This window comes from Aotus nancymaae, unplaced genomic scaffold (assembly GCF_030222135.1).
Source record: "Aotus nancymaae isolate 86718 unplaced genomic scaffold, 86718_ANA_hifiasm-v0.15.2.pri h1tg000003l, whole genome shotgun sequence".
Classification (NCBI taxonomy): domain Eukaryota; kingdom Metazoa; phylum Chordata; class Mammalia; order Primates; family Aotidae; genus Aotus; species Aotus nancymaae.
Window position 1 is genome coordinate 7,473,495 of NW_026988414.1, and position 16,354 is coordinate 7,489,848.

Below are 16,354 nucleotides of genomic sequence, written 5' to 3' on the forward strand. Positions count from 1 at the left end.
TAAAAGGTTTTATTTAGATTTGCATTTTAGAAAGATCGTTCTAGCAGTGGAAATGGTTTGTGAGGAGTGAGGTGAGGGCAAGTGAAGCGGAGGGAGAGAGAAAGCAGTTAGAAGGGTTTTGCAGAAGTACAGGCAAGAGATATAGATAATAGTTTGAAGCAGAGCAATGGCTGTGCAGATTGAGGGGAAATAATAGACCTAAGAGTTGTTTGCTGTGTAAATTGATAGGATTTAGCCAGTTAAATGTGAGGGAATGAAAGAAAGGTGTTTGGAGTTGTCTTGAGACATACACCAATGATGTTTGTGGGATTTCCTATCACATGCTCACAGCATATATTCAGTCAGGCTGTGTGACTCCCAACTCTGCTGTATTTATCCTTTTTTTCTAAACCATTTTTATTCTTGTTACTCAAGTCATATATATGTCTTATAAATTCTTTTTTTTTTTTTGGTCTGGACTAATAGCTGCTCTTTTTTATTATGGTAAAAGTAAAAACCATATAACATGAAATCTACCTTTTAAACAAAATTTTAATTATACAGTACAGTGTTGTTAACTCTGTCCACACTCGTATACAGCAAATCTTTCGAACTTTTTCATCTTACATGACTGAAACACTATACCCATTAGATAGCAATTCCTCATTTTCCTCTCCCTTTGCTCATGGCAGCCACCATTCCACTTTCTGCTTATAAGAGTTTTACTGCTTTAGATGTCTCATAAAGTGGAAGCATGCAGTATGTGTGCTTCTGTGGCTAGTTTATTTCACTTTTTTTTTTAAGGTGTTTTATGTTTATACCATATTTTCTTATGCATTTCTCTGTTATCAGACACGTTGTTTTCACTTCTTGACTATTTTGAATAATGCTGCAGTGAATGTGGGAGTGCAGATGTCTCTTCACAATCCTGATTTCGGTTCTTTTGGATAAATACCCATAGATGGTATTGCTGGATCATATGGTGGTTCTATTTTTTTTTTTTTTTGAGACGGAGTTTCGCTCTTGTTACCCAGGCTAGAGTGCGATGGTGCGATCTCGGCTCACCACAACCTCCGCCTCCTGGGTTCAGGCAATTCTCCTGCCTCACCCTCCTGAGTAGCTGGGATTACAGTCACGCACCACCATGCCCAGCTAATTTTTTTGCATTTTTAGTAGAGACGGGGTTTCACCATGTTGACCAGGATGGTCTCGATCTCTTGACCTTGTGATCCACCTGCCTCGGCCTCCCAAAGTGCTGGGATTACAGGCGTGAGCCACCGCGCCCGGCCCTGGCGGTTCTATTTTTAAGATTTTGAGGAACCTCCATGCTGTTTTCCATAGTGATTGCACCATTTTACATTCCCACTAACAGTGCGCAAGGGTTTCCGTTTCTTTACTTCCTTGCCAGCACTTGTTATTTTCCAGACTGGTTTTTTGGTTTGTTTTTGTTTTTTGTTGTTGTTTTCTTTTACATATAGTAGACATACTAACAGAAGTGAGGTAATATCTTCAAGTTTTGATTTGCATTTTCCTGATGATAATTGATGTTGAGCATCTTTTCGTATACCTATTGGTCATTTGTATATGTCTCTTTGGAGACATGTCTACTCAAGTTTCTCGTTTTTCAATGGATTTTTTTCATTTTTTTTTTTTTTGTTATTGAGTTATGGGAGTTCCTTGTATATTGTGGATGTTGACCCTTTATCAGATGTGTATGGTAATGTGTTCTCCCATTTCATAGAGTATCTTTTTACCCTGTTGACTGTTTCCTTGGTTGCACAGAAACTTTTTAGTTTGATGTAGTCACACTTGGCTGTTTTTGTTATGTTGTCTGTACGTTTGGTGTTATATCCAAGAAATCATTGCCAAGACCAGTGTTATGAAGATTTTCCCCTGTGTTTTCTCCAAGTTTTATAGTTTTAAGTCTTACATGTAAATATTTAGTCAATTTTGAGGTTGACTTCTGTGAATGGTATAAGGGTTCAACATCTTTGCGGGGTGAGAGCGGGGCATGTGGATATAGTTTTCCCAGCACTATTAGTTGAAGAGAGTATCCTAGATGTGGTGGTAGAAAGCCTCACAAAGGAGATGACATTTGGGTTTTTTTTTTTTGTCTGGTTTGGTTTTGTCTTGTTTTGAGACAGGGTCTTGCTCTGTCACTGAAGCTGGAGTGGGTTGGTGTGATCATGGCTCACTACAGCCTCAGTCTTCTGGGCTTAGGCTAGAGTCTCCTGCCTCAGTCTCCTGAGTAGCTTGGGACTATAGGCATGCACCACCATGCCCAGCTTAGTTTTGTATTTTTTGTAGAGACAGGGTTTCACCATGTTGCCTAGGCTTCTCTTGAGCTCCTGGGCTCAAGCAATCTGCCCTCCTCAGACTCCTAAAGTGTTGGGATTACAGACATGAGCCATCATACCTGGCAGGAGGTGACATTCGAATTGGATCTTGAAGGGCCAGTAGGAGATTGTCATTGAGGAGTGGTGTTTCAGGGTTAGGAAAGAATAACCTCAAGGACAAAAAGGAGTTCAAAGAACCTAGCAGCTTCGTGGCTTGAGAGTAGTGTAAATGAGCAAGAGGAGGGCCACGAAGGGCCATGGTGCCAGTAAGAAGGAAGCTACGCCATCCTAAGATTAGTGAGAGGCCCGGAGTATGGGGGTGGAGGAGAGGGAATCTAGGTTTCTGGGAAATCCTATGAGATTTAAATAAGCTCTCAGTCCTGAAAAAAGAACAGTGTCTTGAGCACCCAGTCTAACATATCTCAATTCCTTGTCAAAGATATCAGAAGAAGAGATTGAAAGGATCATGTCTGGACAGGAGTTTGAGGAAGAGGCCAATCACTGGAGCAACCATGGTGACAGTGACCACAGTTCCCCCGGGAACAGGGCTTCAGAGAGCAACCAGCCCTCACCAGGCTCCACACTGTCCTCCAGGTGAGCTTTAAGGCAAACCCACGATGATCATCTAGGGATCCCCCACCAAGGGCAGACCCACAAGAAACCTCTGGCTGATTATCCCTGCCAGGCTGTCTCAGCCATTGTACTGTTGCTCCCTTAGACTCTTGAAGTAGGGGTCAGGATGATTGAAAACAGTGTTTCCCAGCCCCTTTTATGCTAAAGACCTTGAAAATGTCAGTGGTCTCTTCTGCAGACTGATAAAGTACTGTATCTTCTATCCATGCCCATGCATTCTTCACCTAACAGAATAACATTTTAAATGTAGCTATTTTCCTTCATTTATTTTATCACTGAAATAAACTTCCTTGACAGTTTTGAACTAAAACTATAATTTCTCTGCCTCACAAGAGTCAATGTTTTTCACTTCATAAATTTTAAGAAACATTGAAGGCTTTTTAAGCCGGTCAAATTTACTCCTATCAGAAAATACAAACTTAGAAACTCTTGGTTCAGTCATATCTTTAGTTAGTTGTTAAGTGTGAAATAGAGTCTTCAGCTATTAGGGAAGGTTTCCTTTCTCCAGAAATCTTTCTTGTAGGATATGGGTTGACAAACTTTTTCTGCAAAGGCCAGATAGTAAATATTTTCAGCTTTCCAGGCCTGATGGTTTGGATCTCCACTTCTCCATTCTGCCTTTTTTAGTATGAGAACAGCTACGGCCATGGACACTATGTGAAGCAGTGAGCATTGCTGTGTTCCAGTAGAGCTTCATTTGCCAAAATAGGCAGTGGGCTGGATTTAGCCTGCAAGCCAAAGTTTGCCAACCTCAGTTATAGGAGAGATTCCCAGCAGTAATATAATATAAACACTCACTTTGCCATCAAAGTCTACAAGTATCTGTTAAAAATACTCTCCAGGCATGGCACCTATACAAAGAATTCATTCAACCAGTATTTATTCATCACCTACTCTGCCATGCACTGAGTGTCCAATGGTGACCCCAATATTTATGTAGAGTCCTTGTCTCACAGACAGGAATCCAGTAGGAGAAACACAAATGTAACTATTAATTTTGTACCCTGGCTTGATGAAGACACAGACCTGATGGCCAAAGAATACCTCAAGTCACCTTCTGGCTCATTTCCTGTGAGTAATTTGCCATGGCTCCGTTTGACGCAAGACTTTTCTCTCCAGCAGGTCTGTGGAACTAAATGGATTCATGGCATTCAGGGAACAGTACATGGGAATGTCTGTGCCTCCACATTACCAATACATACCACACCTTTTTAGTTATTCTGGCCACTCACCACTTCTGCCCCCACAAGCTCGCAGCCTGGATCCCCAGTCATACAGTCTGATTCACCAGCTGTTATCAGCTGAGGACCTGGAGCCATTGGGCACACCCATGTTGATCGAAGATGGGTAAGTGAGCTCCACCCTTCCTGGCCCCTTGCAGTCTCAAAATGTCCCTACCCCACACCCATCTGTGTCCCTGGCTGCTATACCTTTGGCTTCAGAATGAGTTGGGGGGATAATGACTCAAGCCTCAGGACAAATCTGTGCTTATCTTTGAAGCCAGTGATCCCTTATTCTTTCCTTAAGTAGTTTTTCTTATAGAGTTGAGGTTACTTTTCAGTTCCTATGGAATTGAGATAGAAGGGCTTTTGTTTATGGTTGGGCCTAGGCAAGCCAGGTACTGGGATGGATCTGAGCACTTCCAGGCTAGAGATGAATAGTAATTCTGGGGATAGGCATATATCAAATATAGGCTCCTTCACAAAGCCCTGGCTGGTTGTGGCCTGTCTGCAACCCTCACCAACATCCCCATGGCTAGGATGGTGGCACGTCATCACTTTAGGTGCAGGCTTGAGTGGATAGAAGGAATATTCTTTCAGTCTTTAGTCAACTCTACCTGAGGAGATGATAATTCAGCCTTTGAGTCTACCCATTGCTTCATCCATTACTCCTTTGGCCTAGAGCATAAGCAGTTTGAGTGTTACCACGCTTAGACCTCCCAGGAAGGTTGCTTAAGCTAGTCTCCAGTTTCAGAAGAGGAGATTAAACTATTCACCCACCAGGAGGCCACAGAAACCCTTTATAAATCTAGATGTAGGAAGCTGGGTGTGGTGGCTCATGCCTGTAATCCCAGCACTTTGGGAGGTGTAGGTGGCCAGATCACAAGGTCAGGAGTTTGAGACCACCCTGGCTAACATGGTGAAACCATGTCTGTACTAAAAATATAAAAGTTAGCTGGGCATGATGGCATGCACCTGTAAACCCAGCTACTCAGGAAGCTGAGGCAGGAGAATCACTTGAACCTGGGAGGTGGAGGTTGCAGTGAGCCAAGATTGCACCACTGCACTCCAGCTCTTGGTGACAGAGCAAGACTCTGTCTCAAAAAAAAAAAAAAAAAAGTTAAATGGAGGAGTGTGAGGAAAACTGTTGCCAAGGGGCCTTGAGAGAAAGAAAGCTGGAACTCCTGGGTCTGTGGTCTCAGAGGCCCCTTTTATTCCAGAGTTGAGAGATGCCCTGCTACTCTGCCCAGCTTTAGCTTAAAGGAAAGGCTGAGCAATGCTGGTTCCTGAACTCACCACCAGGGGGTGGAGTGAGAGCAGAGAAAGCTTCTGAACTTGTTCTGTTCTCCTCAGCGGTCTGGACGCGAGGCTTATTTTTGTGCCAATTCCTTTGTTGGGTAGGCGTCAGAATTAGAATTAGAATTCCATTGCTAAAACTTGAACAGGAGTGACCGGGATTTTCTCTAAGACATGGAACATCAGAGGACACCAACAATAAAAGTCATATTCCCTGACAATTGCACACTTTTTTTTTTTTTTTTTTTTTTTTTTTTGAGACAGAGTCTCGCTCTGTCACCCAGGCTGGAGTGCAGTGGCACTGTCTCGGCTCACTGCAACCTCTGCCTCTTGGGTTCAAGTAATTCTCCTGCCTCAGCCTCCCAAATAGCTGGGATTACAGGCACAGGCTGCCATGCCCAGCTAATTTTTGTACTTTTAGTAGAGATGGGGTTTCACCATGTTGGCCAGGCTGGTCTTGAGCTCCTGACCTCAAATGATCCACCTGCCTCGGCCTCCCAAAGTGCTGGGATTACAGGCATAAGCCACCGCGCCTAGCCAATTGCACATATTTCTAAGCCTTTTTTTTTCCTCGGCAGCCTTTCCTCACCAGACTCACCTCTACAACCCTGGGCTTGCTACTGGCCTCAGCCCTGCCCCTATTCAGAAAATCACATTGGATAGAACTGGAGACCGTGGGCATGGAGCAAGGAGCCCATTGCCAGGGACCCTTTGTGCCCTTGGGACTACTGTCTCTGTATGCCCTCATCCTTACCCTCTGGCCAATGGAAGTGACTTTCCCTGTCCCTTCCCCTCAGATACTCTGTGACACAGGCAGAACTATTTGCCCTGCTTTGCCGCCTGGCCGATGAGCTGCTCTTTAGACAGATTGCCTGGATCAAGAAACTGCCTTTCTTCTGCGAGCTCTCAATCAAGGATTACACGTGCCTCTTGAGCTCTACGTGGCAGGAGTTAATCCTGCTATCCTCCCTCACTGTTTACAGCAAGCAGATCTTTGGAGAGCTGGCTGATGTCACTGCCAAGTACTCACCCTCTGATGAAGAACTACACAGGTGAGGGCTCCTGGCTGGGGAGGAAATCCCAAACCAAACCATTGTCATCCCTGGAAGGCAGAGTTGCCCGGCCCTTCAGAGGATAGGCATTGCACCACATAGGCCTGGGTTTGAACCCTCACTCTGCCACTAACTAGATTTGTGACCTTGGCCCAGTCTCTGATCCTCAGGTTCTGAACTGGTAAAATGAGATGATAACAGAATTTCCCTAATAAGATGGTTTTTAGGAATAAATCTTACATTCAAGCTTAGCAGAGTGCTAAGATGTAATTTATTTTTATTTTTTATTTTATTTATCTATTTGTGTGTGTGTGTGTGTGTGTGTGTGTGTGTGTGAGAAAGAGAGAGAGACAGAGAGACAGAAGAGACAGAGTCTCGCTCTGTCGCCAGGCTGAATGCAGTGGTACAATCTCGGCTCACTTCAACATCCGCCTCCCAGGTTCCAGTGAGTCTCTTGCCTCAGCCTCCTGAGTAGGTGGGACTACAGGTGCACACCACCACGTCCAGCTAATTTTTGTATTTTTAGTAGAGACAGGGTTTCACCATGTTGGCCAGGATGGTCTCCATCTCCTGACCTCAGGTAATCCTCCCACCTCAGCCTCCCAAAGTGCTGGGATGACAGGTGTGAGCCACTGTGCCTGGCAGCTGTGATTTTTTTTAAAATTAATTTATTTTTTGAGACGAAGTCTCACTCTGTCACCCAGGCTGGAGTGCAGTGGCTCAGTCTCGGCTCACTGCAAACTCCACCTCCTGGGTTCAAGTGATTCTCCTGCCTCAGCCTCTCAAGTAATTGGGATTACAGGCACCCGCCACCACGCCTGGCTAATTTTTGTATTTTTAGTAGAGATGGGGTTTCACCACGTTGGCCAGGCTGGTCTACAACTCCTGACCTCATGTGATCCTCCCATCTCGGCCTCTCAAAGTGCTGGGATTACAAGCATGAGCCACCGTGCCCAGCTGATTTGTATTATACTTGGATTTCTGAGATAATGCATCCAGGAAAGACAAAAATCTAAATTCTGCCTACAAGGCAAGAGGGGCTCTGAACTGGAGTTTACAATCTAAGAAAGAGACCTAGAGGTCATTTTGGTACCTATTGTGTGCACTAGGTAGATATTTTTAATTGTCTGCTTTCTTTCTCACAGCCTCCAGCCTTATAGGTGTTGTGCCTATTTTATAGATGAGAAAACTGCAGTTCAGAGAGACCTCCCTTTAAGGGTTTGGGATTTGAATCCAGAGCCATAGATTTGAGTATATGCCTGCCTGACTGAAAAACTTAGTTTCTTTGATTCTGTCTGAGATGCGTTGAGATGTTTAAAGCATGGGACTAAAAGACTAAGCTGTTCTGTTTGTCATTTTCTGGCATCCCATCTCACTGTAGCCAGTCCCTTAAGCCCCAAGACCAAGGGAAAGGTCAATAACAGCTGAAGTAGTGAGGAAACGTTTCCTTCCTACGTTGGAATTTTTCTAATCAAGGAGGGTCTAAAGCTGTACCATCCACTATAGTAGCCACTAGCCTCATGTGGCTTTTGAAATGTAAATTTATTAAAATTAGAAATTTAGTTCTCATTTGCACCAGCCACATTTCCAGTGCTCAGTAGCCACGGGGCTAGTGGCTACTAGTACAAATAAAGATAATTTTTATCATCACGTAAAGTTTTATTGAACATTGCTGTCTTTAGAACATGTATTGCTGCTGAGCTGTCAAGTGGGTTCTGAAAATAGGAAATGGATTTGTTGTTAGGACTCTACTGTGGAATCCATCGGTGGAAAAATAACAGTTAAACTTCAACATGTTAGTTCTGATTCCATGGCCATTTACTGAGTATCTATTGTGTGTTTTGTGGGGAGGAAGCTGGGATCACAGGTAATGCAGATATGGTTTCTGATTCAGAGTCCCTATCCTTCATTTAGGGGACTGGGAGGCAAAAAGAAGCAGTCACAACTTACAGTGCAGGGTTGTGTTGGTGGAGATGGAGGGGCATATGAAGAGAACTGTACAAGCATAGACTGCGGAGTGAGTACCTCTGTGTGCAGGGCCAGGGAAGACTTACCAGAGGGTCAGACATTTGAGCTACACCTTGAGTGGGAATTTCTAGGCCCCTGGTAGAGAACAAGAAGGAAGGCAGGAGATAACACGAAGTCCTAGAACTTAGAGATCCTAGATGATTGCTATGTGCAGGGAATCAAAAGCAATTCTGTGGATTTAAGGTATAAAGAGAATGTATCTAAGAGAGACAGAGAAATGAGGGGAGAATTGATTAGAGAGAAAGATACAGTCAAGACAGGTCATGAAAGTGCTCAAATGTCCATCTAAATAATTTGAGGTTTGTTGTGTAAATAGTATTAAATCTTGGGAAGTTTTTAAGTGGAAGAATTACACAGGTTGCATTTTAGAAAGATCTCTGTGGCAGGAAAGTTCGGGATGGATTGGCCTGGACAAGACTGGGGCACAGTGGCTGAGCAGGAAGGAGACTGTTCCATAGCCCAGGTGAAAGAGAACAAGGCCTGGACAAAGCAGCAGTGATTGTGGAGACAGAGGGAAACACAAAGCCAAGAGATGTCAAGGAGACAGTCAGTGGGACTTCAGTGAGTGGAAAATGTTGATGCTGCTGCTGGTGTTTTTGGACTAGCGAGGCAGGTAGGCACCAATTTTCTTAGCTAGGATGAAGGAGCAGGGAAGAACAGGATGGAGATGAGCAACTCTGGTTTAGGTGTCTGTGGGGTCTGAGAGGCATATAGGACTGCCTAGGAGGTCGTAGGAAGTGGAAGAACCTCTAGAATCAGGCTCACCACTGGAAAGCAGTAACCGCTCTGCTAGAAACCCAGGCTGTGGAGTCTGTAATTGGCCGTAGTGCTCTCCTACCTTGCCTGCTACTGCCTTGCTCCCACTCCCCCAGATGGCCTTTACTTCTTCACAACTGGAGTACAAGTGAGTTCCTGCTGTCATGGAAAGGCTTTTCCAGATGATGCATGACACCTCCTTTTCTCTTCTCAAATATTGAATCAAATTTATGGTGCCCATATTCCTTAATCAGACTGTTATCAGACAGTGAACTGGGTGAATTTGATTTAAAGCAGATTGTAGCACCAGCCAGTGACTGCTCCTGGCCCTAATCAAGACTCCTCTCAGGAGAGGATGCCTTGAGCTAGATGGGCTTTAATGGGTACTTCTATCTCATGAGCACCAGCCCCATTTTGCCAGATCTCTGGAAAGTTGCCTCCCAGCTTCCCTGCCTAACCATAAGGCTCAAGAAACAGACGTTTATTTTTGCTACAATAATGGGAGAGATGATGATGATGATGCTATTTGTAATGATAACAGCTGACAACTATATTTATTATGCCAAGTTCTATCTTAAGTGCCTTACATACATTATTTGTTGAATTCTCACTGCTACCTTGTGTGACTGGCACTAATATTATCCCCGTTCTAGACATGAGGAGCATGAGGTTCAGAGAGGTAAAAAGGCTACAAAGCAAGAGAGAGATGGAGCTAAGTTTATCACCTGTATCTGTTGTGCTCCAATGCCCAGCCTCTTTAACATTGCCTTATACTAAATTCTTATTTTCCCAGAGCATTTTTTAAAGGTTTGACTTTCTGGAATTTGTCCTGAAACTACAGTCTTAGTTTTCATCTTGGAGTCTGTACATGGGTTCTGAGATGGCAATTTCTCTAAGGTTGTGGCTCATAGTCACTCCTGGGAGTAGGTGCATTTAGATGAATGAAAAAGAGACAACTGGGTCTCTCAGCCCCCTTAATGGGACATAACTTACATAGTGTCAGCTTCAATTGCACACTGAATGGTCCAGTGGTTTGGGGGATCCTGGCAGGAATGTTTTCCTTGCCCCAGCATGCTTGTGTAATGGGAACCTAGAAGAAGAATGGGTGTGTTTGTCCAGCTTTCTGGCTTTGAATGCTGATAATTTGTAGACAGTGAATACAGGGCATTAGAACTGTGGAGTGGGCAGATGTGGAGGAGGCACGGCTGCAGGCCCATGAAACAGAGAACAACTTTGTTTATCAAGGGGTGGGATGCGGGGTGTGGAGGAAAGCTTTGCAGTCAGGCTGTGGAGACTGAGTGGGGGCTGCTGGGCTGGCTGCCAGCCCCCACCACTGCTGGGGGTCCATGGTGTCTCCCTGTTGTAGGAATGTTGGGAAAAGAGGGATATGCTGTCCCCAAGAGAAAGGGCAGATTTAGGGCATATGGACAGGCTAGGCACTTGGGAACTCCTTTGTGTCCCTCAGGTCAAGACTCAGCCAGGAAGAGGTTTGGCACTCCTGGCTAAGTGTCTGGCTGATAGCCACACACCTGCAGGGTCTGCAGTGCCAGAGTGAACACTTGGGGCAAGAGGTTGCTGATTAAAGGACAGAGCATTATCTTTGCTTGCTACACTACTCGGCCACCAGACAGATGCTGACACTGCCTCTCCCCTTGCATCCTCCTTTTTTGTGCCCTATACCATTTCCTCACCTCTCCAGGCAGATAATGAAGGAAATTGGCAGTAAAGACCTTTTTTCCCCTCTCAAGAACAGAAATAGCTAGCAGAGTGCTTTGATGAAGAGTGGTCTTCACTCCCAGGAACACCGCCTCCTGCAAGTCTTAGCATCTTGGAAGCTGCAGGGGCAGTTCTGTGCACTGTAGCAGACCTGACGTCCTCCCAGGACTGGGCTCTGCTCTGAGTTGCTGTGGGAACACAGCACTCCTGAGGTCCCTAGTGGTAGTATGTGGTTAGCCTTTTCCAGGTAGCAGCTAAGAACAAGACAGGATCAGGGATAGGCAGTGTAGTGCTGAGAAAAGTCCTTAAAAGCCTAGTTTGAACCCTGGCCTCACCACCACTCCCATTTATTTTCCATGCAACCTTGGACTAGTCACCTCTTTTTCTGCTTCTTCATCCCTAACATGGAGGTGATGCATAGTATCCTTCCAGGTTATCAGGAGGGTCAAGTGTAAGAATGCATATGAAAAGGCCTAGTACATAATAGAGACTCAGTAAATAGCCTCCCTGAGCCTTCATTTCCATATGTGAACAAAGGGGATTGTGATTTGTATCCATTCTGTGAATTTATTGGGACTATCAATAGAATTAAATGTATGTAGAATACTTAATGTGCCTGGCAGGTAGCAAACACTCAACAAATGGTAGAATGGTAGAAACAGTATTATAGAATGGTGGTTATTGTGGTTATTCAATATGAATCTGTCTATCAGCCAGGATTAGAATGTATTAATAAAGTTGGAAAAGCCATTGGACCAGGTTCAGAGAAACTGAGTCAGCCATAGTAGCTCAAATCAGCAAACTGAAAGAAACCCCAGCTCATACTGGGAGCCATGCCAAGGCCAAAGGTCAGAGTTACAGATTGCACGTACAGTCAGTCATCTCTCAGTATCCGTGGAGGATTGTTTCCAAGACCCCCATGGATACCGAAATCTGCAGATGTTCAAGTCCTTTATATAAAATGGTGCAATATTAGCATATAACCTATGCATATCTTCCGGTATATTTTAAATCAGCTCTAGAATTCTTATAATACCCGATGGAATATAAATGATGTAAATGCCATGTAAATAGTTATTACATTGGTTTTGGTTGGGGGGGATTTTTGTTTGTTTGTTTTTGTAATGCTTATTACATTGGTTTTGGTTTGCAGGGGATTTTTGGGGGTTTTTGGTTGGTTGGTTTTTTGTTTGTTTTATATTTTGAGACAGGGTCTCACTCTATTGCCCAGACTATAGCGCGGTGGTACAGTCACAGCTCACTGCAGCCTCAACCTCCCACACTCAGGTGATCCTCCCACCCCAGCTTCCCGAGTAGCTGGGATACCACAGGCATGCACCACCATGCCCTGCTAATTTTTTTATTTTTTTGTTAGAGATAGAGTATTCCCATGTTACCCAGGCTGGTCGTGAACTCCTGGGCTCAAGCAATCTGCCTGCCTCAGCCTCCCAAAGTGCTGGGACTACAGGTGTAAGCCACCACAGCCAGCCATTATACTGTATTTTTAAATTTGTCTTATTTTTTATTGTTGTATTGGTTTTTTAGAAAAATATTTTTGATGCAGTTAGTGGAACCCACTGCTGCTGAGGCTCCCCTTCATGCTTAAAAAGGGCAGGGACCTCTGGCCCCAACCAGAGCCAGGCTTTCCCCAAGCAAGAGAAAGTGTTCTGCTTGTCCAGGAAGTCAAAGCCTGTAAAGCCTTCAAAGTTAACACAGAAGGCAGTAGATTCCAGAAAGCAATAGTTCATCCCCAGGTGTTGTGGACCCTACCCAGATAGGGCCTTGTTGGCCTGGCACAGGGTTTTAGTGCGCAGATCTGAGGATGTCACCAGGAAGCAGACCTGAAGCTAAGAATCTTCTCCTTGTGACTGAGTTATATCAGACCCTTCTGGGACCCTCCACCCACTAGCCAGTCCACTCCTCGAATGACTCAGGCCAGACTTGACCTCATCTTTTGTAAACTCCTGCTTCCTGGTTAAGTGTTTGCCTCCTTGGTTTGATGGTCTCTCCATCTCTGGTATGAAGTATACCTAAAACATTAATCCCCTGGGGTGACCTAGCCTGTGGCTCTGTTGCCTAAAAGTTGGTCTTTCTCCAGAGAGCTCACTCCTAGCCCAAAGTAAGGAGTATGGGGGCTTTGAGCCCCTCTGCTAGGGTATGCCACCTTAGATATTGGAAAAACCAAGGCCTTGGGTTCAGGTTCTAGGTTCCCACTCTGTCATCAATTAATTGTGTATTTGTAGACCAGACCCCTCCCTTCTTTGACCTTCAGGTGCTCATCTGTACATTGGTGATGATTATGTCACCCAGCTCATAGGGTTGAGAGGATTAAATATGATAATGCTCATAAAGTGACTCATGCAACCACAGAGGCTGGCATGATATGGAAACTCAGTTAACATTTTACTCCCTCCCACCAAAGTCAGAGATGCCAATAACAATTTTCACTGTGCATAACCTCAGCTCTGCTGGAAGCAGTTAACATAAGCAAATACAATCAGCAGCTTTTCTTGGAGCGTGGTAGAGGCTCACATAGAGTCACCGTGGCAGCTGCCATTGATGCCAGAGGCTGCATCTCAACAATAGCTGTATTTTAATAATGTCGTACTTCTCCACACATTTATATCCCAGACCTTCTTTGGCCCTTGTTAGCCCAAGAATGCAAGCTCCTCAAAGCATAGAGGGGTCAGATGACCTTGCCAAGATCTCATAGCCTGTGTGTGATGGAGATGAGTTTGAACCTAGATTGACCCTGCCTGACCTTGGGAAAAGCAGCTTGCATGAGCTATGTTAGCCTGTAGACAAAGGATGGATCTGTCTCTACTTCCCAAGTGGCTTTGGATCCCATTTTCCCCAAGCTCAGCCTATTTCCTGTCTTAGATATCTTAAGGAGCTGCAGGAACTCTCTGGCTCCCTTTCCTGGCCCCTACTGGTATCACAGCCCACTGTTAACACCTGTGTCTGTTCCCCAGATTTAGTGATGAAGGGATGGAGGTGATCGAGCGGCTCATCTACCTCTATCACAAGTTCCATCAGCTAAAGGTCAGCAATGAGGAGTATGCTTGCATGAAAGCAATTAACTTCCTAAATCAAGGTGAGTGGCTGGGATGGGCAAAAGGGACCTTTGCATTGGTAGGGGGTGTAGGGAGCAGTGAGCATTTGCCCTCCTGTTTCACCCCTCCTTACCCTCAGGATTGTCACACAGAATCCATCATACCATCTGGGTTTCAATCCTGGAAGACCTGTGGACCCCCTTGTCATCACCCTGACCCTTTATAGCACTGGGAATGGGAGAACGCCTTGGATTTTTTTTTCTTCAAACCTAAATGCCACAATCTCTATAACTCATAGAGGAAGGAAAAGGATTTGCTTTGTTTAGTCAGTTTTAATGCATTTACACACAGACACCAAGGACAGTACATGCGTCATTTTAAATATGTACCAAGTTTACCAGTGACTGAAGAAGAACAGAGTGACTGATGAAACTGTTGGAGATAAGGCCTCTGACAGGCTGGCAGTGGTTCTGACAGCCCCTTCAGGGCAGAGCAGGGATGCACAAATACACACCCCCCCCCCCAAGCATGGCTTTTAATGGGATGCACAAACACACACACACACACACACACACACACATATATATATATATATATATATATATATATCAAGCTTGGCTTTTAATTAAGAGAATGCCGGATGTGATTTATGTGGAATATTACCTGCAAAGTGGCACTTGGCAGCTGCCTGTAAATGCAGCATAGGGAGGAGGTTTGTATTCTCTTTTTTTCCAAAGTAGCTAATGAGTACTCTGCTCCCCTAGCAGCATTTATCTGGTGTTCTGCATGCCTCCCTTAGGCCAAGCCCTGTGCTGAGCATAAAAGACATTGAAAAAACCTAGACCCCAGATCTCTGGCCTCAAGAAGTATGCATTCTGATGGCACTTGACATATTACTTGCGCCTCAGATGGGGGAGAGCAGTAGCAACTTCTTGAAGGAGGAGAAATCTGAGCTGGGCCTCAAAGCCTGGGTAAGATTTATATATAGAATATTTTTGTTCATATTCTATATATAAAAAAGGTGTGTGTGTGTGTATATATACATATATAAATAGAGAGATCTATATAGAAAAAATGGAGGGGCCAGGCACAGCAGTTCATGCCTGTAATCCCAACACTTGGAGAGGCCAAGGCAGGAGAATCACTTCAGCCTAGGAGTTTGAGACCAACCCAAGCAACACAGACCCCGTCTCTGCAGAAAATTTAAAAAATTAGTTGAGCATGATGGCACACACCTGTAGTCCTAGCTTCTCAGGAGGCTGAGGTGGGAGAAACTCTTGAGCCAGGAGATTGATGCTGCAGTGAGCTGTTGATCGCACCACTGCACTCCAGCCTAGGGGGCAGAGCAAGACCCTGTCTAAAAAAAATGGAGGACAGCCCAGGAGGAAGATTAAGAACAGAAGCACATAGGAAGCGGGGTGTGTGTGTGTTACAAGCATGAATGTATGGGTATCAGCAAGATTTCTGATTGGTTCCAGTGAAAGGCAAATTTGAAGACATTATAAAGGATAAATTTGGAAAGGTAGGTTATTCAGTCATTTGTTTAGTGTTTTCTGGTTGTTTGGGGAGTTTGGTATGAAGCTGAGAGAAGCCCTAGCCCTTGAGAGACTCTGTCTACTTACTGTCCTCTGTATTATTTTTTCCTCTTTCTCTCTTATTTCTCTTCCCTTATGCAGAGTTTAGTTCCTCCCTATCAGAGAAGATCCCCTGTTGTGACAATGTTTAGTAACTTAGTTGAAAGATGCACATATTTAAGGAGTTGGTTTTTGTTCCACATTAGAAAGCCCGTCCCATTCCCTGTGTGGTTTTCTCTTTCACAGATATCAGAGGTCTGACCAGTGCCTCACAGCTGGAACAGTTGAACAAACGATACTGGTACATTTGCCAGGATTTTACTGAATATAAATATACACATCAGCCGAACCGCTTTCCTGATCTCATGATGTGCTTACCTGAGATTCGCTATATTGCAGGTAACATCCTGGGTCTCAGGCTTCCAGCCCTTCCTTGCTTCTCTTAGCTTATGAAGGAATGAGGCAAGTAGTGTTTTCAGGGTACTCATTCCAGCCCATCACCAACTGCATGAAAGAGTTCTCATCCTTGCCCTTAAAAAAGGTCTGTTATAACGAGAAGCTTGTGTTCTCTGTAGAGAAGAGAAGTTAATTTCCTGAGCTCTTATGATATGCAGGGTACTTTGTGGCCTTATATCATTTAATCTCACACCAGTCTCTGCTGATGGTTGGTGATATTATAGCCATTCTATGGATGAGGAAAGAGAGGCTCAG

General features: G+C 44.5%; 1 protein-coding gene across 2 annotated transcripts in view; it reads left to right on the forward strand.

The window, feature by feature from the left end:
* Nucleotides 1-16,354, forward strand: part of NR6A1 (nuclear receptor subfamily 6 group A member 1) — a 235,111-nt gene that overhangs the window by 211,729 nt on the left and 7,028 nt on the right. The window contains exons 6-10 of one of the 2 annotated variants that reach the window (XM_064378063.1): nucleotides 2,755-2,909; nucleotides 4,068-4,295; nucleotides 6,262-6,516; nucleotides 13,989-14,110; nucleotides 15,890-16,042. In XM_064378063.1, the coding sequence (XP_064234133.1) occupies nucleotides 2,755-2,909; nucleotides 4,068-4,295; nucleotides 6,262-6,516; nucleotides 13,989-14,110; nucleotides 15,890-16,042 (913 nt within the window). The remainder of the gene's footprint in view (nucleotides 1-2,754; nucleotides 2,910-4,067; nucleotides 4,296-6,261; nucleotides 6,517-13,988; nucleotides 14,111-15,889; nucleotides 16,043-16,354) is intronic. The other variant, XM_064378068.1, reaches the window with a different exon arrangement.